This window comes from Ananas comosus, linkage group 18, assembly GCF_001540865.1.
Source record: "Ananas comosus cultivar F153 linkage group 18, ASM154086v1, whole genome shotgun sequence".
In the NCBI taxonomy this organism is placed as follows: domain Eukaryota; kingdom Viridiplantae; phylum Streptophyta; class Magnoliopsida; order Poales; family Bromeliaceae; genus Ananas; species Ananas comosus.
Window position 1 is genome coordinate 7,097,644 of NC_033638.1, and position 25,735 is coordinate 7,123,378.

The window sequence follows — 25,735 nt, forward strand, 5'->3', positions numbered from 1 at the left end:
ATAATATTAAAAATTTTACAAATTATTTTTAAAATATTTTAAAGTAAATTTTACAGAATCAATTCGCAAAGTTCTAATATTAAAAGTAATTTGATAGGATGGACGACATCACTAAAGTTTATATATATATATATATATATACTTTTAAAAGCACAACCTCGTCAGTGATTGTGAATTTTCTACCGTAGGATTATGTCGAGATCTGTGCTGCTGTAAACGGGGTTTAGCATGCGTTTCCTCCCCTTTCCGTGTGTGTGTCTCTCTCTCTCTCTCTCATTCTCTCCCTCCCCGACTCTCTCTCTCTCTCTCTCTCTCTCTCTCTCTCATTCTCTCCCGCTCCGACTCTCTCTCTCTCTCTCTCTCTCTCTCTCTCTCTCCCCCCCAAACTCATCATCTCCCGTACTCGTCCTCCAAAACCCTACTCTGGAGCTATCACCTCCCCCAAACCCACCTCCTCCACCGCACCGGAGCACTCCACGCTCGCATCTCGCCGCTGAAGCATCTCGCGAGCGCCGGCCGCCTCCGCCGCACGCCCGCCGTCGCTCCGCCTGGCTCCACCTCTCATCGGGCGGCGCCGACAGGGATGAGCTCAAGGTGCGCACGGATCACAAATTGCGGCCAAATTAGTGGAAATTAGTGAAAATCTCGATCAGGTGATTTTGGCTATAATTTGTTAATAATTTTGCTTGTTGTTTTGTAGATACATGCCAAAAAACTGCTTGTATTTTATGACGCATTTTTTTTTCGATTGTGTAGATAGATCTACGTCGACATATTAGTGAAAATTAGTGATTTACACCATTGGGTATACTACTCTCTACAACGTCTTAATCTATATTATCATCTAATTGTTTGGTAAGTGCAGTGAAAATTAGTGGATTAGAACTTAAAATGTTTTAATTGTGAAATCGGATTCTTCAATCTCATCCAGGCCTTCTTTATGCAGATAGTAGTTGATATTAGATAGTAGGTGAGTGCTTTATCTCTTTTCATTTTTTTTGGGGTATTATTGCTATTTTTCTATTTTTTTAACACTAATTCTATATTAATTTAATATACCTGTAAAAATGACTTTTTTTTTAATTGTTATAATTAGCTAGCTTGCAATGCATCAACACTAATGGATGATAATTGTTTCAATTGCTTCCATATTTTTATTTTATTTTTTTTGCCACACACACGCCTTAGATAAACATAACAAGCAACATGTTATCTCCTTCGACATTATTCACATAAATATCATATTAAAAAAGAAAAAGAAAAAAGGCCAAGACACCAACAAGGCCATAGTTTGGCTTTCAATTAGGTTGTTTTTTAGTTTGAAAGTTTTCAAACTGAAAATTTTGATTTGATTTTGGGTTGACAAATTAAAATAAAACAAACCCAAACCAAAAAAACGGAAGCATATATTCTTCAAAAATTAGACAAATTAACCAATATAATTCAAAAAATCGAAGTGTTCCGACCGACGAACCAAACGAAACCAAACCAAAGTTTCCAATTTAGTTCGGTTTGGTTTTTCACACCATTGGTTTGGTTTTGAATTTTTATTTTCTCAAACCGAATATAGATCGGTTCCATTTCCATTTACCTTTGTAGCCCAAACCAAACCAAACCAAACCATGCCCACTGTTATCTATGAATTACACAAAACATGCACAATTTTCAATTTTGCTGTTTAGAAACACACCAGTCGCCTTTATCATTCTACGACAAAGCCAAGGGCATGTCATCATCAGCTAGCACATGCTCACATTTAATATGTTTATTTATTTTATTTTCAGGCAGAAGCTAAAATACCAAGATTTAATCAAGCAGTACAGAAAGATTAATGCGAAAAAAAGAAAATGTCAAAGAGAGAGGGAGAGAGTCAGAGAGTTAGAGAGGAAGAGAATGATAGAGAGAGACAGAGAGATGAGAAGGAGAGAAAACGTTTATTAAACCCTCTTTACAACAGCCTAAAGGAGAGAAGACATCTATTATACCCCTAGTACAGCAGCATGGATCTCGAGACAATCCTATGGTAAAAAATTCACAAGCACAAATGAGGCTGTGCTTTTAAAAGCATATAAGCTTTACTCTCTCTCTCTATATATATAGAGAAAGGGAAGGAATGAGGGAAGGAGTATACTTTTGATAGGATAGCAAGTGTTTACTATCAACCTTTCCACCCTTGGATTATTACCATTCCACCAGCCCCCACTAAACCCTAGATATCCAATGGTTAAAAAGTTGATAATAAATACTATTATCATATTATCAATATAGAGCAGGACTGCTGTGCTCTCAGGAGCACGGAGGTCTCTGTGCTCTTGAGCCGTTTTCGATGATGGAATTTCCGAATCGATGATCGGCTCTGTTAGACTTGATCTAGCGTATTTGAAGTTTCTAGAAAATAATTTTTACGATTTTTCGATATCATTTACCTAGCAATTGAAAGGATTCAAAATCAATAATTGTTAATGGCTGAAAATAAAAATTCTATAAAAAGTGGTGATATAGCACTAAAATTTTCGATCAGAAATATTGATCTTGTTGTAGATAGTATAAAAAATTTTATATCAAAATTTCATCTGATTTGAATACTTCCTTAAATTTGAAAACGGTAGACATCAACCATTAAAAATTATTCTCATTTTTAGATTTATGTGGATACTTTTCCTTTCCTATTCTTAGATTTCGCATTTTATTCTCATTTTGTTTTTGTTTAAATCGTGAAATCGAAGCCTATGATGTACAAATCTACCTATTTCCTGAGTTGATTTTTAGTTTTTTTCTTCTATGCTTAGAAGATTCCAATGGATCCTTCTAAGCCTTCTTAGATCTTTTTTTATCATTATTATTTTGTCAAATTAATAAATTTTTTAATCTGTTTGGAAATAGTTTTGATTGATTTCCGTTGATATGATGATAAAGTTTCTCGGAAATTTTTTCTAAAGAATTAATGTGTCGACATGAAAAATCAGACTACAATTATCTGATCAACGGTTCTCTTTCAATCTCCAAATTTGAGAAAATTAAGAAGGAAAAAAAGAAGTAAATTGCTTTTTATTTGTAATTTTGTAATATATGGATCTTTAGAATTAAAAGGAAAGGAAAGAAGAAAGTCTTTGGTTGTGTTTATTTCTTTCTCTTTCTTTCTCATAATTTTTTTAGAAAAAAAATGAGACCTTTATAACTAAATAAAGAATATTTTCTAACTATTTATTTTCTCTATTCTTCTTTTTTCCCTATTAAAACAAGACGTCTACATAAGTATTTCATCATAAATAATTTTGCTTCTTTTTTTTTTTTGAACTTATCTGTGCACAATAAGCCGATGCTCTGGAATTATCAATATATATGTATATGAAGAAAGCATGGTAATGTGCACAGGGAATGAAGGAAAAAATAGGGTCATTATGTCTGCTCACTTTGATGCACTCGGGTGATGATCTCGTGAGCCTGGATTGCACCCACACCTAATTCATTTAGTTTTTCATTCGTCCATTTTGATTATTTTGTGTTGCGTGAATGTGTACTTACATAATTAGTCAGGATGGTTTACTTTTGTCTTATTTCTGATGATGAGATATCTGAATTAAGGATCGATACAGGTAAACATAACTTAGGTTATTTGAACATTTCAAAATCCAAAATTTGTGATTTTAGATATTATTTATGTGGTGGTTAATATGTCTTAATATTATCTTCTATTTGTTGTTAAAGATTGTCGATTTTCACGTTTGTTTGAGTAGTAGGTAAATGATGTAGAAAAATTCTATAACCTGTTTAATAGTATTGATTGTTAAGTTGAATGTTTCATTATCAAAAATTCATTTGACTATGCAAACCAGCTTATTTGCTTAGCAATTCATATTTCCCGATGTTTTCCTATTTTATTTTTCATTAAGTAGGTTTTTGATATCCATTGCGCATTCCTTCCAAGTTTTTCCGCTTATATACTCCTAATTTGTTTCTGTACGAAGTTAGAGGGTATTATATTAGATACATTATACATGCTAGTATATGATTCAAAGGTTGAGAATTGTTTTTAGATTAGGCATAAACATTGCTGAGTAGATAAAATTATCCCAATAGCTGCATCATTAACAGCTAATTAGGCTACACTTGCTACAGATTCAGTTGTTGCAACTTTGTGGCACACTTTAGAATGTTACTTGTCACACGGCCACTTTATACTAATTATGTTAAGCTAACAGAATTTTAGATTATTTTTCTCTCCTACCAACAATTTGTTATAGGCTATTCATAACTTTTTCTTGATTAGCTGATTATGCACACCCTTCTTATTATTTGTTTTTTTTTCCCGATAGATGGATTTCGTTGAACTAGAAAACAACCAGCATGTGTCAGAAGCATTTTCCGATCAGCTATCTTTACCTAGTTCCCCTGGTACAAATGAGATCTATGACGAATCACCAATATGCCCTCGTATAGGTGAGCAGTTCCAGGTAGGAATTCCAAATTTGGCAACAGAAGCTGAACGCCAGCAGCTATGGTCTTGCCCAACTGATAATGGCCTCATGCTCCGGTTCAATTATCCTGTGGGAATAGGATTATCTATTCCAATTATGTGGGTTCATCATCAAAATGTCAGCATCAAAGAAGAAGGAAAAGACTCAAAAGTGAATAGAAGTGGATGTAAAGAAGAAAATTCATACGATCACGGGACACTTTCTAAAACTTTGATATGTAAAGTTGAATCTGGAAATGACCAAGAATACATTCCACTTCCTGGTTCATCGACCTCCTCTTGGAGTGATGTGGAGGCGCAGTGTTTTCTCCTTGGACTTTATATTTTCGGGAAGAATCTTGAACAGCTTAGAAAATTTGTAGTGTGTAAAATGATGGGGGATATATTATCCTACTATTATGGGAGCTTCTATAGGTCTGAGGCATATCGAAGATGGTCAGAGTGTAGAAAGATAAGAAGCAGGAGGTGCATACTTGGGCAGCGCATTTTTACAGGTTGGAGACAGCAGGAGTTGTTGTCACGCTTGCTTCCTGCAATACCGAAAGGAGCCCAGGATTCTTTGCTTGAGGCATGCTTTCTAACTTTTGTATCTGTAGTTAAAATGTAATTTCATATGCTTCGTGTTTATAAAAATACAATAGGGTTAGTCTTGCCTGAAAAAATACAATATGTTTTTGATGTTTCTTAATAGTCATCTTACACATTTTCTCAGATCACTGTAGATGCTGTATATAACATGTGCTCACATTTTACTGCACATCCTACTTGTAGACACCTGTAAAATGTCGCCTTAATTTGCAAAGAAGTCAATGTATTAGATAGTACACACAAATATGTGTTATCTTTCTATTTTCCCGTATAAATTACACATTAGTGGTTTGTGGATTATATTGTAAGTTGAGTCGATATTCATGTTATGGACAACAATCTCAGATTTCAGATTTTGTCTTCAAATTATGCAATTTAATTAACCGATATGATGAGATGCTGATAAAATTTTTTGTAGCTGCAATAATGTGTTTGTTTTTCTAGGAATTATATCATGGAGCATTAACTGTTGTTGGATGATAATTTTGAACTTTGTAGTTATTCCGCTTGGCCAATTTCTGCTATGAAACTAATAGTTATATATTAGGAATTTTAATTCTAAAATAACCTTATGAATTTTTTTTGTAATATGCTCAATAAGAAAGTAAATGGTTGACTGTCTTGCTTCCTTCAAACTATATACTTTTCAGTAGATAATGTAAATTAGATATTCATTGTACCCGATTGAACTTTAATTTTGCTGTTTTTGAGATGTAGTCATAGCGGCTTGTTTTGAACATCTTAAGAAAGCCCTCTATACAGTTATATTAAAAGCCATATTGCTAATGATCTAACTACCCTATTACTTTAGGGTAGAACTATAGTGAGCCAATTGTAACGATGTAAATTGATGTGTAACCTGCTAAGATCAGGCACCGTTGTAGTTTTGACCACCATTTTTCATAAATCGAAAGATATAATATAATTACCGAATCTTTCTGGATGCTAGTATCAATTTCGTAGCTTTTTTCAATCAATTAATGCGGTGACTGATATTGGTGACCTTATATTCTGTGAACTGAAGTTATCAGATGTTTTTCTCTAAACTAAATCTTATGAGCTCAAAATACACATGTTTATCATCCATGTGGTTATGTAAAGCAGAATTATTTCTAACTGATACAATTACTATAAATCAATATGTGGTCTGATTCGTTAGCTGCTATGCTCTTTAGGTTTTTGGAGATATGAAAAAATCATTATTGTCGCTGTTATAAACATCACACCGCTTTTCTGCTCTTCTCTATTGTACGCCAATACTCTTCAAATATTATTAAGATTTAATATGGCAATATGGGATCCATCTATTTTACTCTATTTTCCCTTATTTACCATAAAGAGGAAGTGTACTCGATAAAAAGTTAGTTGTACAAAAAAAAAGGAGAATATTCTCCAGTTTTGAAGGAAGTGCATGTATAAACAACGAAAAAAATGATTTGATACAGGCTAGAATCTCTCTTCGGTGAATCTTTCTTAACAATTAATATTCCTTATATTTGTTCCGAGCATTCAAATAGTAATAGGATTTATGAAGACAAACTTTGTAGCATTCTCTCTGCATGTTGTGTGTAGGTTCGTGCCTGTATGCTATTTCGTGTGACCATTCAAGATTTCTCAGATGGTTTTCACTCCAATGGTATTTGCTCGTTTCAGCATTTTATTTAGTTTGTTCCTTTTACTTTTAGAGATCAGTTTGCTTTTAAATTTTGTTCATTTTGCTCTCGTCCATGAGTAATATCATATAGTAAATATGTAGAACTTCTTCGCTTCTTGCTCCGTCCTGACAGTATGGTTTATATCAAAAGCTTACCTTTATTCTTTAATAGATATTTCTCTTCACCCTCTTAGTCTTATGTCTTGGCAGGTTGTCAAGTCATTCAATGAGGGCAGAGCTTCTTTTGAGGAATTCATTTTTACTTTGAAATCCATTGTTGGTACACAAGCCCTCATAGAAGCCATCGGAATCGGCAAGGGAAAGCAAGATCTCACTGGAGTCATTCTGGATCCAATCAGATCGAACCAACCTGCCTCTTCCCGATCCGAAATACCTGTCGGCAAAGCATGCTCCTCTCTCACATCCAGCGACATAATCAAGTTCTTAACCGGTGATTTCAGGTTGAGCAAGGCAAGATCAAACGATCTTTTCTGGGAAGCTGTTTGGCCTCGCCTTCTTGCAAGAGGGTGGCACTCTGAACAGCCAAAGCACCTCAATACTGTTGGTTCAAAGAACACACTAGTATTTCTCATGCCGAGTATTAAGAAGTTTTCGAGAAAGAAGCTCGTGAAAGGCGATCATTACTTCGATTCGGTTAGTGATGTATTGAGCAAAGTAGCATCTGACCCAAGGCTTTTGGAGTTAGAAGGTGATGGTGTTGATGAAAATGGGTGGGCTGTGGATACTAGCAATACCAACAAAGATGGTATGTCTGATCAGCATCGGCGAAGCTATCTCCGCCCGAAGCTTCCAAATTGCAACTCAGAACTTATGAAATTTACTGTTGTGGACACTAGCTTAGTTCAAGGAGAGGGGCCATTCAAGGTGAGAGAACTGAGGAGTTTACCTATTGATGTTGCGTTTAATTATGAACCTTCTTCAGCTCATTCTACAAAGAGTGAGAGCTCGTCAGAGCAGTCGGATTCTGATGAGAGCTCATTGGACGATCAAGGAAGTTCCGATCAACATACACTTGATGATAAGAATCTCGGAAAAAGCACAAATATGGAGATTAATGGTCATGTTTCTGATGGTCAACTCTTTGATGCCTTAAACAGTAAAACTTCTATTAAGGATGAAATGTGTTACCTAAGCCAAAGGACAAAACCGGGGCAGCAAGTGTATCTATCCCCTATAGTGAAAAGGAGAAGATTAGCCGCCACATCGAAGTATGACGGGAGTGGTCGCCGAACTGCTTTTGCAAGATGCCATCAGTTGAATAAAGAGGAAACCGATCGAAAGTTGGATTCACCTAAAGCAAACGAAGTCGGAGGAGAGGATGCCCTTAATCACAGGAACAAGGCCATTGACTCCTCAACTAAAGATAGCCCAGGCGAGGGAAAAAATCATGTAAAAACTGAGGAAAAGGCCATAAAGGAAGAGCCTCATCTTCAACCGCACTCTTTCATCGATCTAAACATTCCACAAGAACCACCAGAACATGAGATTGGCGAAAACTTGTCCATAGCTTTGTCGGTGAGCAAGGATGGGCCATCAAATTCAGATAAACGTGCATATACGTCAGAAACCAAGCCAGCGGATGTAGAAACTTCTAATAATGAGACGAATATCGAGATGAAGACTTGGAGGCAGAGCACCAGAAACCGACCGCCAACTACTAGGGCTTTGGAGGCTCTTGCATGTGGGTTTATTGGCACAAAGAGGAAGAGCCGGGACGTGAAGGTGCCATCTTCGAGGCCCTCTCGACGGGCCCGCAAACCGGTTGAAGCCCACGTGCCTTCTTCATCCCCTAGTATCGGAGATTCAAGTCCTGTAATAGATGACTTGCAGAAGAGCAACATGAATAACACAGTTCCATTGAGCGAGTCCCATCCGCCTTCCGATACAAAAGGGACTCACGAGCTTGGAGTACCTTAGCCCACATTAGGGTTTGGTTGCTAGAGGCCAACTCAGTGGGTGGATCTTCATTCTCAATGTGTCCAAGGAATGGTGGGGTAGTGAGAAGTTGATGATTTATCAGTTGAAAATCCTTTCCTTTCCTCAATATAGAACTGGTCTAGAGGAGATTGAAAACACATTCTATGGTCTCAAGGTGATTGATTATTGGCTTCATTTTCCTGTTTAGGTGGAGCTAGAACACCTAAGAGGCTTAATAAGATTCAGCTTCACTATGGGTATTCTTGAGGAGGTATCACACTGGCTCATCCGTCGACTTAAAACTCATTAAGAGTACTTCGTGAATTCTACTTGTTATTGCTGCTCAATTGGGCTTATTCATCATGTAATTGACAGAATAAATTGAAGAGCAGTTGCTAACTTGGCCTTCAAGATGGAATACAAAAGAAGTTGGTTAGTTTCATTTGATACTTTAGCAATCAAGTCATGTTCTATGCTTCCTTGTAATGCAAACTTTACATTATTGTATCATCGTAAGCATTGTAAAAGTTGTTTTCTTTTAGTTGGTAAGTTTTCTCTTATTGTTGATGTTCTCTGCGCTCTTTTTGCATCATTAAAAGCTAGATCGCCTTAAAATTCAATTTAACGCCATATTTATAGGTAATTAAATGAAAATTTACTTAGATTTTTTAACATATTGTATTTTTTTTTCCATCAAGATTCAGGAATTGCTTTATATCCATGTATGTAGATTACACTTTTGCTTCTGTGATTAATGTTCATTTTGTTGATTCTATTGGGCTTATCGTTCTCTGGCACAATGTTCTTGATTTAGCAGTCATGTGGTATGATTATAGTAAGTCAATTTAGTTTCAGTTTGAATCAATTGTGATTCGCATTTACATAACAAAAACTTGCAGAAAGATCATGATTTACCAAATACAGTTTGAAATTTGATTATTACTTTCAAGAATGGTTTTCTTTGTTTCATCTTTCACATGATTTTGTTTTGGGAGAACTTCATTGAGAGGAATTTTCTCAGAGGGCTTGTTTTGTTTACATAATTTAAAATTTCATCATAAAATTAATTTTTTAAAAATATCAAGGCTAAAATACACTTTACCTCCTTCAATACGTCTATTTTTAAAAAATATCAAGACTAAAATAAAGTACACTTTATCTCCTTCATGTAATTTGTTTGAAGGATGAAAGTTTGGAAAAATAAACGGAGTTAAAAGTTGAAGTCTCACACTTTGACTGTTGGCGACAATTGACCTAGATGAAATTTTACGATAAGTTGCCTTTTTATTGATAATTTGATTTATATTCTTATATTTAATTGCAAATCTTTTTTCTTGCCATTTCTTATATTTGGTCATAATTACTTTTGGCTGATCTTTCTGTTAGGATTTGTTCTGGTCCCATTTCTAATTTGGCAGCGAAGATGCTTTTGATTCTCTTTTGCGTTTAAAGGCCATCCTTTTTTTTTCTTCTGCCATTAGTGAAAAATTGTGAAAAATTTTAATTTCGCAAAATGTTGGCACAAGAAACTTTTTTCTTGTGCTGGGTGGTCATTAGAGGAGACACTTGTGTTCTTTTTTGTTTTTGTTTTTGTTTTTGGAAGTTCTCCGTGTTTCCAGTGTTCAGAATGCAGGAAGGGGCTCTCTAGCCTGCGGCTGCAAACTGAAGCTTCTGATGGGAAAGAAGTGAAGAACTCTCTCAGCTTTCATTTGAAGGCAGTTTGTTTGGAGAAATTGATGGTTATTGAGGAGAAAATTGAGAGAGAGAGAGCTGAAATCGAAGGTAAATGTTTGGTTGAAGCTGACACATTATTCATGTAGCAACAATGTGGCTTTGATGAGGTCTTTTGAATGTTGTTAATGGAGTTAAATGTTAAGGTGACTTGAATTGCTTAATTTTTCCCTATGTAAGGAAATTACAATTCCAATATATGTGTATGCTGTGTTTTATCTTATGAGTTCTATAGTATCACTGTCATACATCCAAATTGAATTGTAGATGTTCAAATGTTTGTTTGGTATGGGTTTACTGAAGTTTGTGTAACTTTTTCTCTGGTGAAAAGTTAGAATGGCCTGTGGTTTTCAGAATTCTTTAAAGAACTGCTGTCAAAGAAATTTTAGAAGAGTGACATGAATGCTAATGCTTTTTCAAACTACTCTCTACTAAAACAACTTGTATGCAAAATTTCTAAAACAACTTGTATATAGTTGTAATTACTCCAAAGTTGTAATTGTATGTATATTCAAGTTTAGTGTTTGGTTTGATGTATTTAAAATTAAGTGTTGCAATTAGAATTATGGAGGAGGTTCAACTGCGACCATTACAACTATGCTTAAATTGATTGCAGTTTTGACCGCAAAATTTTAAATATAAAATAAGTTTATTTTTCTAAAAATTTGTAGATAAAACTATGGTTGAATTGATCATAGTTTTAACAATAGCTGTTGGAGAAAAAAAATTTAAATAATAGTGAACTCATTTAAATAATAGCCGATTGTAACAAGCTCCATCAATCAGGATCCATTTCATCCCTACTTATTACTCTATATATAAAATAATAAAATTTTACAAATATACTTTTTATCTGCAAATAATTAAGTAAATATTTATAGTTAGTGCGTTTTACTATATTCGATTAAACAACATATATCTAATTATAGCTGCTATATTTTAATCGTCATACATTTTTAATTATACTATATAATTATATTCAATCCAAGGGCCATAAATATTCCTAAATATTAAAATTCATATTTCTTTTGGGCTGAAGAGGGAAACAAAATAATTATCTAATCATTTTAAACATCTAAATTTGGGAACTCTACCACCACAGATTTAATTATACTACCAATACCAAAATAATACCAGCATAGAAAGGAAACAATAGCAATAAGATTTTGGCTGATTTAATACTGAGGACATCTAACCACATGGAACATAATACATTTTTTACATACAAAAATAAAAGGACTTTTTTTGCACAGTAATCCTATTAAAATTTTTAATTTGCAAAGTAATCCTTTCAAAATTTTATGTGGGCAACTATCCTAAGAAATACGGTGAATTGTGTTCACCGTCATTTTTTTGAAGTTGTTAAGATTATATGAAGATTATTAAATTTTTATTTATAGTTAAAATTATATAGATAGGTTGTTAAGATATTTTAAGGTGTAAGAATTATATGTGATTTCTTAAAATTTTTATGCGGTTGTTAAAATTATATATAGAAATAAAAAAAATAATAAATCATTCACCTTTTATACTTTAAAGAGAAATGTAGTAATCATTTACCGTTTCTACTATAAAAAAAAAGACGGTGAATGATTCACCGTCTTTTAAATTCCATCAAAAGTTGGATAAAATAAGGTTATTTCAATAAATAATTTTTTTACAAGATTATTTAGCCAATTATAAATTTTTAAAAGATTAAAATGAAAAAAAAATTGAAATAAAATATAGACAATTAATGATTTAAAAATTGGGTCGAATTGGTCGGTTTGACCAGTTTACTCGTCAACCAAGTTATAAAACAGTTTGATAAATCAAAAAATCATTTTGAATTGTTAGAACCAGTGGTTCAAAGTGAACCAATCTAATTTTAATCAAATTGGACAAATTTATGAATGAAGTCATATTAAAATTCAATGACTTAAAATCAACTTATTTGATTTTATTTTCTATTATTACATATTAGTATAACAAAAAATAAAATTTGAAAATTTATATCTACTTAATTTGATCTAAAAATCAGCATTTTATAATTAGTTTGATACTTTAATAACAATATTAATATATATATAAATATAAAATAAAATTAAAAATAATAAATTAAAATTTTATTTTGTCATGCTGATTTTATTGATTCAATCAACAATAGGGTGACTATTGACCTCAGCAAATCGAATAAGGGTATTTTGGTAATTACACATCGAGTCGCGATCGCACCCCGTAAACCCTAACCCTAGCTCTAAACCCTGGCCTTCGTCGTCTTCGTCTATATATACTTCTCATGGCTCTTCTCATCCCCCGCCTCCTCCTCGGCCTTTAATGGGAGAGTGTTCGCTCGGCGCTTCCTCCTCGGCTCCGAATGCGTCTTTGGAGACTCTCCCGTAACCAAAATTTCCCTTTTCCCCTCTTCTATTCTTAATGTTTTCGCATTTATTCTCGTTTTGATTTTGTTTAAATTGTGAAATCGAAGGCTATGATGTACAAATCTACCTATTTTCTGAGAGGAATTTTAAAATTTTTTTTTGGTTCTTCTATGATTAGAAGATTCCAATGGATCCTTCTGAGCCTTCTTAGATATTATTTTATCATTATTATTTTGTTACACTAGTTCTGTTTTTAATATGTTTGGAAAAAAAAAATTATGATTAATTTCCGTTGATATGATGATAAAATTTCTCGGAAATAAAAAAAATTTAATGTGTCGACACGAAAAATCAGACTACAATTATCTGATCAGCGGTTCTCTTTCAATCTCTAAATTTGGGATAATTAAGAAGAGAAATGAAGCAAATTGCGATTTATTTGTAATGTTTGGATCTTTAGAAGAAAAGGAAAAGGAAAAAAAAGTCTTTGGTTGTGTTTATTTCTTTCTCTTTCTTTCTCATAATTTTTTGGAAAAAAAATTAGACCTTTATAACTAAATAAAGAAAATTTTCTAACTATTTATTTTCTCTACTCTTTTTTTTTTCCTCTATTGAAATAAAGCATCTACGTAAGTATTTCATCATAGATAATTTTGTTTTCTTGAACTTACCTGTGCACAATAAGCCGATGCTCTGGAACTATCAATGTATGTATATGAAGGAAGCATGGTAATGAGCACAGAGAATGAAGGAAAAAAATAGGGTCATTATGTCTGCTCACTTTGATGCCCTCGGGCGATGATCTCGCGGGCCTGGATTGCACCCACACCTCATTCATTTAGTTATTCATTTTTTTCATTTTGATTCGATTATTGTGTGTTGCGTGAATGTTTGCTTACATAATTAGACATGATTGTTTACTTTCATCTTATTTCTGATGATGAGATATATGAATTAAGGATCGATATAGGTAAACATAACTTAGGTTATTTGAACATTTTAAAATCCAAAATTTGTGATTTTAAGATATTATTTATGTGGTGGTTAATTGGTCTTAATATTATTTGTGGTTAAAGACTCTTGATTTTTGACATTTGCTTGAATAGTAGGTAAATGATGTAGAAAAATTCTATTTCATGTTTAATGGAATTGATTGTCAATTTGAATGTTTCATTATTGAAAATAAGGTGGAAGTAAACAATTCTATTTTGCCTTTAATGTATTCTAATTTTACCTTGCATGTATGTAGTAATGGTTTGATTTAATTCTAGAAATTTGTAGATTGGTCGATGATGCAAAATCCTAAGGCTTGTTTCTCAAAACATTCGCAGTGGCCGCCTGAGAGCTTTCGCCTCGCCGGGCTTGAGAGCTTGTGCTGCTCTATCCTTCCTTGGATGTCTGAGACCACCTTATATAGTTTCATTTCAGCCATTTCTCGTTTTGATCATTAAGCTCTATTTTTATTTTTCAGTTCAACATCATGTCTTTTGTTTGAAGGGATTAATGTGATGGCTTATTTTCTCAAACATGTTATCATAAACTCATTTTTAGAAAAATCAATGGTGTTAAGTTTAAACGAGGGATTTACGTGCATGCTAAGCACTTACTAGCATGGTACAACACGGTGTGCCGTGGTATTTATGTATGTCGTTCACAAAAATTGCTCTCTGTTGACACGCAGTAGCATGTGATAGTTATTTCCTTTGGCATTGATATTTAATTGATTTTATGTATATCTTTATCAAATTTTTGCTCTTTATTAATGTTACTAGTCAATTTCAAAAGAAAAGATGGTTTTGAACCTTTCAAATGGCACGGGGGTCGTATCATGCCAATACATTATTGGCGTGATACCACATAGTAGGCACAGTTTGTGCCAATCGGCACTTTAATCTTTGTTTAACACTTTGGTTGTGAGAAATTAAAATTTGTTGACCTAGATAAAGTTTTTATGATAAGTTGTCTTTTATTGATAATTTGGTTCCAATTCTTATATTTGATCATAATTCTTTTGGTTTGTCATTTCTTACATTTGATCATAATTTTTTTGGCGTATCTTTCTCTAGGTCTTGTTCTGGTGCCATTTCTAATTCGGCAGTGAACTTGCTTTGATTCTTTTTTGCATTTTAAAGGCTATTTAAAAACTGTGAAAACTTTTTCTTGTGCTCTGATGCTTATCAGAGGACTCACTCTTGTTTGTTTTTCTTTTTGGAAGTATTCTCTGTTTCTGGTGTTCAGAATGTCGGAAGGTGCTCACCGTCCTGGGGTTGCGAACCGAAGTTTTTTGAGGGGAAAGGAAAAATTCTAGACAACTTTCATTTGAAGGCAGTTTGTTTGGAGAAATTGATGGTGTTATTTAAGGAGAGTTTTGAGAGATAGCTGAAATGTAGGCTAAATGCTTTGTTGAAACCTACACACATTGTTCATGTAGTAAGAGTGTAGTTCTGATGGAGTCTCTGGAATGTTGTTAATGGCCTTAAACGATAAGGTGAGTTGAATTACCTAATTTTTTCCAATGTAAAGCATATATGTAACATCTGAGTTTTGTAGTCTCACTGTAATACAACTAAATTTGAGTTGTAGATGTTTAAATGTTTGTTTGGTTTTTGATTTAGTAAAGTTTCTGTAGCTTTTGCTCTGTAGAAAACTTAGGATGGCCTGTGGGTAGCAGAATTCTTAAAAAAGTGTGCTAGAAAAGGATTTTAGAAAACATAATAATCTTAATGCTTTCTCAAACCACTCAACCATTCCTTACTGTTAAGATTCAGATTTATTTTTAGGGTTAAAAGGAATACAAAAATGACTTTCGAATCCTATTAAACATCTCAATTTGGGAACTCACGCACCACTCAGATTAATTGTACCATCATTACTCGACAGTACCTGAATAAAAAGGAAACACAAAATAGCAACAAGATTTAAATGATCATTTAAATCTTGTTACAGCATTTTCTCCCCCTTAATTGTCACAGTACAACAAACATTTCTCATATATCTCCTCCTTTGTTATGTTTACATTATGATGGGCTATACCAGGAACATACAAAAGAACTCTTACACTTTTTATGGCACTTTTTATGGCGTCGAGAACTTTAACATCGATCAAAATCGAAATATGAAGTCTCTGAATATAAAAAAAATGCTTATTAAAGCAGCAAAAAAGATATGTGTTCTAATGTTCCTGTGATTCTTTCAATTTTATCAATGGGCCCCTAAAGTTGTGATATGAGAGGTCCCAACCTTAGCTGAATACTAACATGGTGTATACTTGAGTTGGCTTTAATTATCGCCTTTTCAGCTTCTTTTGCAATGTCCATCGCATCCCTTCAGGTCAGCAATTTATATCAAAGTTATCAAGAAATTAGAACTTAGATGTAGAGATCTACTATTAATTATGATCAAACTTGGGGTTAGTAGGATTACTGAATCAGCAGTTCGGGCGACATCGATACTTGAACCTGAAGCAGGACCTTTCCTTGCAATGAATGGAGTATTGTGCGTTCAAGCGACATTTTCTGCAAAAGAAAAAACTCGTAAATATGCATCCATAAAACCTCCTCCAACAGAACAACATTAGAATGATCAGAATTTTCTAAATATAGTTACGGATAGAGGATGACCTCTGAAAAGAGTCAAATCAGCTTAGTTGTGCCATGATATTTAAAGTCCGTATACAAAGTTTGTATGCCCTTTCAAGTATCAGAATCAACTATACATATGTTTCAACTATGCTTTCTTTATATCCTCTCAAATGCATTGATACTCCGCAAGCCCAAAGTGGTTAGAAAACTGTAAAGCACTAATGCATTATTAGGTGCCTTGAGGCACGTGTGAACCAATCAGCGTGTGCCATGCATGATTGCTAATGCGTCAGTAGTCTTGGATAGAATCTTTGAGGATGTCCTTAGCATCAGCGTTTACATAAATTATGCATGCTTACAAGTGTCGTACAAAATATCTACTTATCATGTTAGTTATCCTAAGAAACCCTAGGCATTCACTTGGAAGTAAATTTCTTAAAAGAGCTAAAACAAATGATGCCATACCCCTGAAAAATGGGAAGAGAGAATATCAGAGACAATAGCTTCTGCATCTTGTTGCCTGGAGATATTCTTTGAGTTTTCCCTCTCCTCACTTTCCATGCTCTTCCGCAGGTCCAGTTTGTTAGCGGAGCACTCAGAATATGAGGGATCTAGATAAACAATTTCAGTAAATTTTCAAAAGTTTCAGCATCTCATCAATAAGACAAAACAGCATCGGAAAGAAAAGCAAACAGCATTATTCAGTTACATGTTGGTGGCTGAGTTTCAAGGTTAGGAGAATCAGAACCCATCATGACAAAAACTTGATAACTCACAAACACAAGTTTACATCCAACATCTTTACCAAGTTGCCAAAAAATCACTTTAGTGTGGTAAAATTACTTAAGCTCTACAATATCCTACAGTGAGAGTGTTCATCCATCCATTAATAGAACCAAAAGTTTCACAAGAGGCATTTGATTTAAGGTAATTCAACTCAACTTTCTTTTGTTACTGTCAGAGAATTAGCTATTCATCTGTTCAAATTAACTAAAGCAAAAACTTTTCTAACATATTCACAAGCATGCATGTCAACACCTAGAAGTAACAAATATGTTCAAAGAATCCTGGAGCTTATAGATAAGAGATCATAGCTACCTATGTGTATGAAAACTTCTGTGACTTGACTATGAGATTTGTGAATCTGACGGCGCACTGATTCACCAATATCATGAGCAGCACTCACACTCAAGAAAGGATCTACCTGCAAAAGCATAGAATCTATTTAATCCGCTCAATTTAGCAGCAAAAATTACAACCATTGTATGTTTAGACATTAACAATTAGTTAACATTAACTAAATTTCTAAACATTAACATTAAGTTGATCATCCTTGATTCGTGACTTGTGTACTTTTGCATTGAGTTTCATGGCAAGCAGAGTGTAATACATTCACAGGAAAACAGTAACCATGGATCTAATGCAACTTCTACGGAAAGAATATCTTAATTCATTGTCTGATTAATTACTGTTGTGAAATAAGCAATTATCATACAACAAAATGATGATTTACATCAATAATTCGTGATTATGTGAATAGCATGAAAACTATTCGACAGATATTGGGTCTAATGTGCTTTGATGCATTAGATCCACATGTGAATCATCTTCAGTTATTAAACATTATACAACTTTTTTTTAACGCGTTGAAAGTATCACATTAAAATTATCTTCAGTTTCCATTCTTTTGCATCTCTATTTGGACGCACATGTAGTTGCATAGGTGGGTCAGAGTACATAACAATATATGATGCAACTAAGTTTATCAAGAATTAACAAAGAAAGTTGAAAATATTACGTTCACAACCTTGAAAGCTAAAAATTGTTCGATGATATAAGGTACATGAAATTGCATTAAATACTAGCCATCGAATACTGAATGTTTAAGAGAATCAATGCAGTCAGTCACTGCATGATGTACTAAGGTTTGTTGGAACACATTATGTACGTCGAAATGTTTAAGAGAATCAATGCAGTCAGTCACTGCATGATGTACTATGATTTGTTGGAACACATTATGTACATCGAAAGCATTGCAAATATAGCATCAGGATCTGACCTCAGATACAGCTTCAGTGAGTCCAATAGGCAGAGAAAGCACAAAATATCTTTAGATGCATTTATCCATTGTGTACCTAATCAAAAAATCGTGATCCACCAAGAATTTGGATAGCACTCACTGAATTTATCTTAGACAGATGCTTTCAGAGAACATGGGGAAATGTTCAACATTTCATCTTTTTTTCTTCTTCTTGCAATCAGAAATGTAACAATTTCTGAGAGGATTTCCAGTTAAAGGTGTTCTGTTTTGATTTCCTCCAAAACTGCCTTTCCAACCCAACTACAGATAATTCAGAGAAAAATTATTTTTGTGATTTTACAACACTACGCATGTTTAATATGCATGCGGACAACCAATTCCCCATAGGGATGTGTGCTGCCACCTTATACCAACATGTCCAACAAACACAACAAGTAATCTGCTCAATGTTTTGTAGAGTAGCCTTGCATTGTCATTATTTCTTTCAGATGTTATATAAACCAAAATCCTAATGTTTGGATGAGTTAAACCACTGTTTATGGAAACACAACAAAGGAAAATAATTCATGAGCTAAATGAACTAAACAGGGCATACCTCAATATGCACATCAAGATACAAGGATGTCCCAGCTTTTCTTCCTCTCAAGCGGTGGCATCCCTTGAAACCACAATAAAGTCATTATCATACAGCAAAAGATGCAGCAACAAAATAGTGTGCTAATTTTATGATTTAAAGTGTAACTAAGGAATATGCAAAAGATTTTAGGAGTACGAGAAATTTGTTCAAGCAATAAAAATGATAAAATATGAAACAATAAAAAACAAATCAGCACAATATGGATAATTCACAAACAAATCTACCAAATATTGTAATGATATGTTATTTCCTCCATTAATGTATACAGATTTCATTAACACATGCACACGGTATATGCAGGAAAGTGCCCCATGGCAACCTTGTATAGTGTTGATATATGCAGAAGTGTGTTTAGCAGAGCATGTAAGTGATTAATTGTTTTTCCACTCCTAGTATATAAAGCTTAATTAAAGTAGCATGCACAAACTTATGATCTGGCATGAATAAATCAACCGATAAACTGCTTTCACAATTACTTCGAAATCACCCGTGACGCACTCATCTTTTTCGATAGAATACAGGCAATACTCTAGATTGGCAGAAGGCTAGATGCCGTTAAGTACCATCACATGGTATTTTATTCTTTTTAATCTAATCCTTTGCTAGGACAGAAGAAGAATATAAGAAACAATTACAATGCTTGGAAAAGAGACTCACATTTACTGTTGCATACTCTATCAAACTTTGGGGATTTTGTAGTCTACCTTGACACCTTCAACTTGAATAATTGTTTGCTTGATGGGCTCTAGAACGGATGGTGGTACGGCAGCATCAACTAGTTCAAGGACACTTAAATAATACCAGAAGTTAGATAAAGCTATTCACTGATCACAATATGCTGGATAAGCTAATTTTAAGTACTCAAAGAGTGCATGCCTCAACTTCTACATTCAAAACTGGTCTAAAGGAAATAACCATTGGAAAAATATTTAACAAAGATATTCAGATTCTTACTAGTAAATAAGATGTGCACATGTGCACATGAACGCACACACATACGCACGCATCTGCACACACACGCGCGCGCGCACACACACACACACACACACACACACACACACATGCACACACAGCAAAATATACCATCTGCAAAATCTTATGTCACGCACAAAAATTTCAAATTTATCAAAGATCATAATATGTCAAGCACAAAAGCTGCACTGAGCTGAGAAAATAGGCATAACAGCTTATGAAGCATAACTAAGACCTGGTTTGAACACTGCACACGGAAATAGGGGAATAAGGCATTAGATGCTATATATGTAGGAGAAGGGAAAGCTATATACCTCCCATATCCGGTCTCAATACCAGCTTTGAGAATCATGCCAGATACAACAAGTCCAGCAAGGGGATCTAAATACGGTACTCCAAGAATAGTGCCACCTGCAATCACATCAATAATGCAGAATGAGTCAAAGATTATGACCAAAGAATTTTGTTAGTTGTCATACATGCTTTAGCTAGAAGACAATATAACTACTCTACAATTACATAACAGGTAGTACAGTTCTGATAGCAACCAACTAGTTATATTATAAATTTGAAAAAGCAAACTATATTATGGTACCTGATTCATCTATGTACCAAACTACCAAGTACCAATATAAAGAGAGTAGCAAGTTTTTGTGTTTATTTTGCATGGAATTTTATCACAGCTATCAGAATGATGTTTTCATTAACGGAAATAAAAGCTTACTCAGAAGATATTGAAAATCAACATCACAAGTATTTCCATATGTACTTATTTAACTTTTCAAATCTTGAGATTATTACATTCCATTTGAAGGCCTCACAAATCTAAACTCTGAAATGCCCATAATCTGTAGTATAAATCTCAAACTGTTTTCTATTGAGATAAAATTGAAGTCTCAAATGATATGCATTAAAAATAAAATGAAAGAGCATATTCAGCCATGTACCTTAATCTTTAGGATCAAGAAAAGCAGCTCTCATGCATTACTGGGTATCCATATTCATTAAGGAATAAAGCAAATTTCATGATAATACAGAATCAAAGAGTGGAAGACCAATTGAGAAGTACTTAAGTAAAATATAAGTTCAATATTGTGATACCGAAAGTCACAAAAAGTCTTACCTACCCCAATGAGAGCAACAACAGATGAAACAGCATCAGAGCGATGGTGCCACGCATTTGCTTTCATCAGACCACTCCCTTCCCTTTCTCCAGCACTCTTTGTGATCCAATACAGCCTATTACGCATGAAAATACGTCTTTTACACAATACATCATAGCTCGATAAAAGTCACCATAAAATTCTGTAAATACACAGTAAAGCCATGCTATCATCTTTCAGTACAGAGAGGTTCATAAGGACATAAAATTAGCACCAATTTGAGCTCATCTGAATTACTATCAGTCAACTGAGCTGTCTACTAAGGATTTGAATCAAGGGGGTTTAGTAGAGTTCATCTTAAAATATGAAAAGCATCTATGGTCGCCAATTGCCAATGGATTCAATTGCGCAGAATTTGAGTTTAGAAAACCAGAGAAAAGAAAATTAGCATAACCAAACAAGGCTTTATAGTTCCCTTCTTTTGTTTCTTTAACACTCAATTCTCTCTGTTAGGAAGTGGGCTGGTGGATGGACTCTTTGTTCTTATTATTGTTGATTATCTTGCAAACTCATCTTCTTAAAAACTAAACAAAGAAACCCAATGGGAATCAATCAAAGATCTTATCTACCCTTCTTTAACAGATATTGCCGCAATTGTCATACTCAATGCCAGGACAGGGTGCTCCAAATCTATTCCATGGTGATGGCCACCATGGTCATTGTTATGATGGCCATGTTGCAGTGTGCCATTAATCATGTCAGGAGTCGAAGCAATAAGTCCCTGAAATCAAAGGGTAAAGCCATATACAATAAGCATATGTACGTCGATGATTATGATAAAATGGAAAGGAAACATAAACTCAAAAATAATCAATCTAGTAAAATTGTTACTTCAAATTTGCACTGTGCTGTGGCAAATTTGAATGCTAGCTTGAAGAAGCTGCTCTTGTGATTTTTTCCTCCCCCCCACACTCCTTTCCCTTTTAGGCTTAAAATCTTTTAGCAAATTAAGCATTGAAAAGAAGAGAAGCACAACATAGTAGGACTACATGCCAGATCCGCATGTGTTGATTCTCATGAGCACTAGAAGTAGTGTACCTGCAGAACATCGACAGCATGCCAGGCAATACCACCCGCAGTCACCAAAAGCATACTAGAGATCCCAAGAGCTCCTAGGCTCTCAAACTTACCATGACCTGGAAAGAGTGATAGAAGATAACAACGAACTATAAGCAGCACAAAACAGACAGCTTAAAACCATTAAGAGGACAAGTAACAGAGCCTTCCACAGATTCTATTATAGATAAATATGGATGATGAATTCCCCGTTTTCTCATGCAAATGCCGACGAGATCAATACTAACCATAAGGATGTTCTTTGTCCCTTGGAGCCTTAGCAGCTCTGAAGGATAACAATGCAATTCCACTAAGCACCTGCAATTTCAAGAAAACCATAAAACAGGAAAAAGTAAACATATGAGCACCTAAACCAGTAATACCTAATCTTGAATCTTTCTTGAACTCCCGTAAAATAACCATTTTCTTTCTAAACGATTAAGCCATTAAAAAACAATGTCTTAGCATGTTATAACCAAAACCCTCATTTCCACCTGGGCTGTATACTTTTTGATAGGTCTGAGATGTGGATGTGAAATAAATAAAAGGAAATTATATAAGATTAATGGGATGACGCCGCGTAAAGCAATTGTTACTTTCTATAAAAGCTTGCCATTAGAGAACAGATTTCGATAAACTCAACGGCACTAGAATTGCGACCATCAAACAAGCAAAGTTAGAACCATAAGGAAACAAATTCCAACCTACATCAAGAAAAAAAAAACAAATTTCTCTCATTCGCTCTCCACTTTTTGAGAGAAAAGAAGTTTAGGGCTTATTCAGTTCACCTGTTTTAGACTCTGGAATCGAAATGGGATTCACTGATAACGATAATTGTTATTTGTTTTATACAAATCCGATTCCAATATTTATTCCACTCTGGAATGAGAAAGACCCAATCTATTTATCGCCCACTCCAGAGTAAACCACTCAAATCCCTCTCTCGCAAACACCTCCCCCTCATAACCAAAACCCTCTTTTAAAATCCTAGGTGTCCCAAATGAGCCAAACATTCTGGGGTAATTCATCATTTCATTTTCCATTCTCATTCCAATCATGAACCGAAACATGCTCTTAATCTGCTCTCCGTTTCTCTCATTTTTCTCTCCTCAAATAAGCTTCATTCTGAACGAGAAAAAACCAAAAAGAAACAGGGATTTTCTCTCCTAACTTACTTTTCTTTACCCTCATCTAAGAAACAGCCGATAATTTTTGCATCAAATAAGCAAAATCTGAGCTATAATAATAAGAATATAACTTCCAACTTCACTTTTCATGGAAGTCGTTCGATGCAGTGCGTAGTTCAAATCAAGAACAGAAAAGAAAAGAGAACAACAAAAAAGGAAAAGAACAGATCGCGGGGTAGGGGAGGGAGGGGAGGGTGTTGGCGTACGATGTCGGAGACGGAGTGGGCGGCGTCGGCGACGATGGCGGTGCTGCCGGAGACGTAGCCGGTGACGGCCTTCCCGGCGGCAAGCGCGACGTCGGCGCCGCCGCCGTGGTGGGAGTGGGCGACGTGCCAGCGCGCGGGGGTGAGGGAGTGGCTCCGGAGCTCCGAGGGAGAGAGGAGGAGGGAATGGGAGAGGGTAGGGGGAATAAAGCGGCGGCGGCGGCGGCGTAGGGCGGCGGCGGCGGCGGCGGAGAGGGCGGAGAATCGGAATCCCATTGCTTCGGGAGGAAGGGGAAAGACACACGGCGGGGACCGAGCTTTCTTTCTTTTGCTATTTATGTTAAAAAAAAAAAACACGTAGGCTCAATTACGCAAGAGAAATGAAATTTGTCTACCCATATATTCTTTTTTTTTTTTTTTTGGGGCCAATTTGCATAAAAAATTCACTTATTTTGGGCTTTTGCAAAACCGGGCCATCTTTTTCGTTTTTGCAAATTCGGTCCGCTTTTTCAGCAAACTGACCAAAATACCCTTTTTACTTTTTCTCTTTCCTCTTTCTCTCTTCTCTTCGTTCTCTCGTTCTTTTTTTTTTCGCCGAAAAAAAAAGCGACGGCCGGAGCACTGCCAGGCGGGCTCTTCTTCTTCTTCTTCTTTCTGCAGGAGCAATTTTTTTTTCTCTTTTTCTTTTTCTTCTTCTTCTTCCACCTGCTGGAGCTTTTTTTTTTTTTCCCCTCTTCTTCTTCTTCCACCTGCTGGAGCTTTTTTTTTTTTTCCCTATTCTTCTTCTTCTTCTTCTTTTTCTTCCTGTAAGAGCACGGGGCGCGCACGGCGACTTTCGGCCTCACCATGGAGCCCGACCGCTCGACCCCGACGCCCCGCTCAAGCCGGGGAAGCTCTACTTCCTCGTCGACCTCCCCCGCGCCGACCTCGAGCCTGACCACCGCCGCGAGGGCGCAACCAGCGCCGGCGCCGGCGCCGCGCGTTCCTACTAGTTGCCCGAGGAAGGCCGCGCGTCGGACTACGAGCCCGACCGCTCGACCCCGACGCCCTGCTCAAGCCGGGGAAGCTCTACTTCCTCCCCCGCGCCGACCCCGAGCCCGACCACCGCCGCGCGATTTCACCATTACACCATTACACCATTAATGGTGTAATGGTGCACCATTACACCATTACGAAGAACCCGAGCAGCCGGGACAGCGAGCGCCCGTGCGAGACCGCCGGGTCGACGTGCGCCTCCTCCGCGGCAACAGCGACGGAGAGGGAGGCGTTGGCGTGCACCGGCCGACCTCGAGCTCGGCCGACCCCGACCTCCCCCGCGCCTCCGCTCGACCCCGACGCCCGCAGGCCGCCGCGTGCACCGGCCCCGTGCGTGCCGCGGCGCCCCCCGAGCTCCGCGGCAGAGCTCGGCTCGGGGGCGCCGTCGCCGCGGCAGAGCTTCGCCGCCGCTGCTGCCGCGGCGCAGCGAACGAGGCCGCGGCGGGCCGCGGCGTGGGCGGCGTGGGCGCGGCGTCGGCGTGAACAAGAATTCGATACACATGGTTGTTGGGGCTGTTAAGGATATTTCTCGAAGCACTAGTTTAGTGAGGAACTTTATTGATCAGAGTAATAATTCCGTAAGTTAATCTTTTTTTTTTTGAGTCCTCAACTCCAGCAATTTTGGTTATTGCATATAAAACAAGAAGTTAATTATGCATGCTTTGCATTTCATCAAACTATAGCTGCAATGTTTAACAATTATATTAATGAGCAAATGCTGATGAGCATTTTCTTACAGTTCTTTTTCAATTTTTGTCTTTATAGTATACGCTGACGCCGACGCCGCGCCCACGCCGCCCACGCCGCTGCCCGCCGTGGCCTTGTTTGCTGCGCCGCGGCAGCAGCGGTGGCGAAGCTCTTCCGCGGCTACGGCGCCCCCGAGCCGAGCTCTGCTGCGGAGCTCGGGGTCGCCGCGGCACTCACGGGGCCGGTGCACGCGGCGGCCTGCGGGCGTCGGGGTTGAGTGGAGGCGCGGGGGAGGTCGGGGTCGGCCGAGCTCGAGGTCGGCTGGTGCACGCCAACACCTCCCTCTCAGTCGCCGTCGCCGCGGAGGAGGCGCACGTCGACCCGGCGGTCTCGCGCGGGCGCTCGCTGTCCCGGCTACTCGGGTT

General features: G+C 36.4%; 2 protein-coding genes and 1 long non-coding RNA gene across 5 annotated transcripts; 2 read left to right on the forward strand and 1 right to left on the reverse strand.

The window, feature by feature from the left end:
• Positions 305 to 9,206, forward strand: LOC109724170. Of its 3 annotated transcripts, XM_020252896.1 has the most exons (4): positions 305 to 653; positions 1,785 to 2,023; positions 4,317 to 5,045; positions 6,930 to 9,206. In XM_020252896.1, the coding sequence occupies exons 2-4, from the start codon at positions 2,021 to 2,023 to the stop codon at positions 8,655 to 8,657; spliced, it is 2,460 nt and encodes an 819-aa protein (XP_020108485.1). In that variant the 5' UTR covers positions 305 to 653; positions 1,785 to 2,020; the 3' UTR covers positions 8,658 to 9,206. The 3 variants fall into 3 exon arrangements, with proteins under 3 accessions (XP_020108485.1, XP_020108486.1, XP_020108487.1); XM_020252897.1 differs by lacking the exon at positions 1,785 to 2,023; XM_020252898.1 differs by lacking the exon at positions 1,785 to 2,023 and having other exon boundaries at positions 305 to 594.
• On the forward strand, positions 12,626 to 15,332 carry LOC109724457. Its single transcript, XR_002219937.1, has 2 exons — positions 12,626 to 12,766; positions 14,964 to 15,332. It is a non-coding gene; the product is annotated as an uncharacterized LOC109724457 (long non-coding RNA).
• On the reverse strand, positions 15,712 to 23,928 carry LOC109724469 (metal tolerance protein 2-like). The gene is made up of 12 exons (XM_020253311.1): positions 23,592 to 23,928; positions 22,447 to 22,516; positions 22,181 to 22,278; positions 21,712 to 21,863; positions 21,103 to 21,218; positions 20,294 to 20,390; positions 19,712 to 19,796; positions 18,966 to 19,028; positions 17,428 to 17,533; positions 16,795 to 16,940; positions 16,172 to 16,263; positions 15,712 to 16,072 (listed from the first exon to the last, which is right to left on the reverse strand). Exons 1-12 carry the CDS (start codon positions 23,862 to 23,864, stop codon positions 15,961 to 15,963), a joined length of 1,410 nt encoding a protein of 469 aa, XP_020108900.1. The 5' UTR covers positions 23,865 to 23,928; the 3' UTR covers positions 15,712 to 15,960.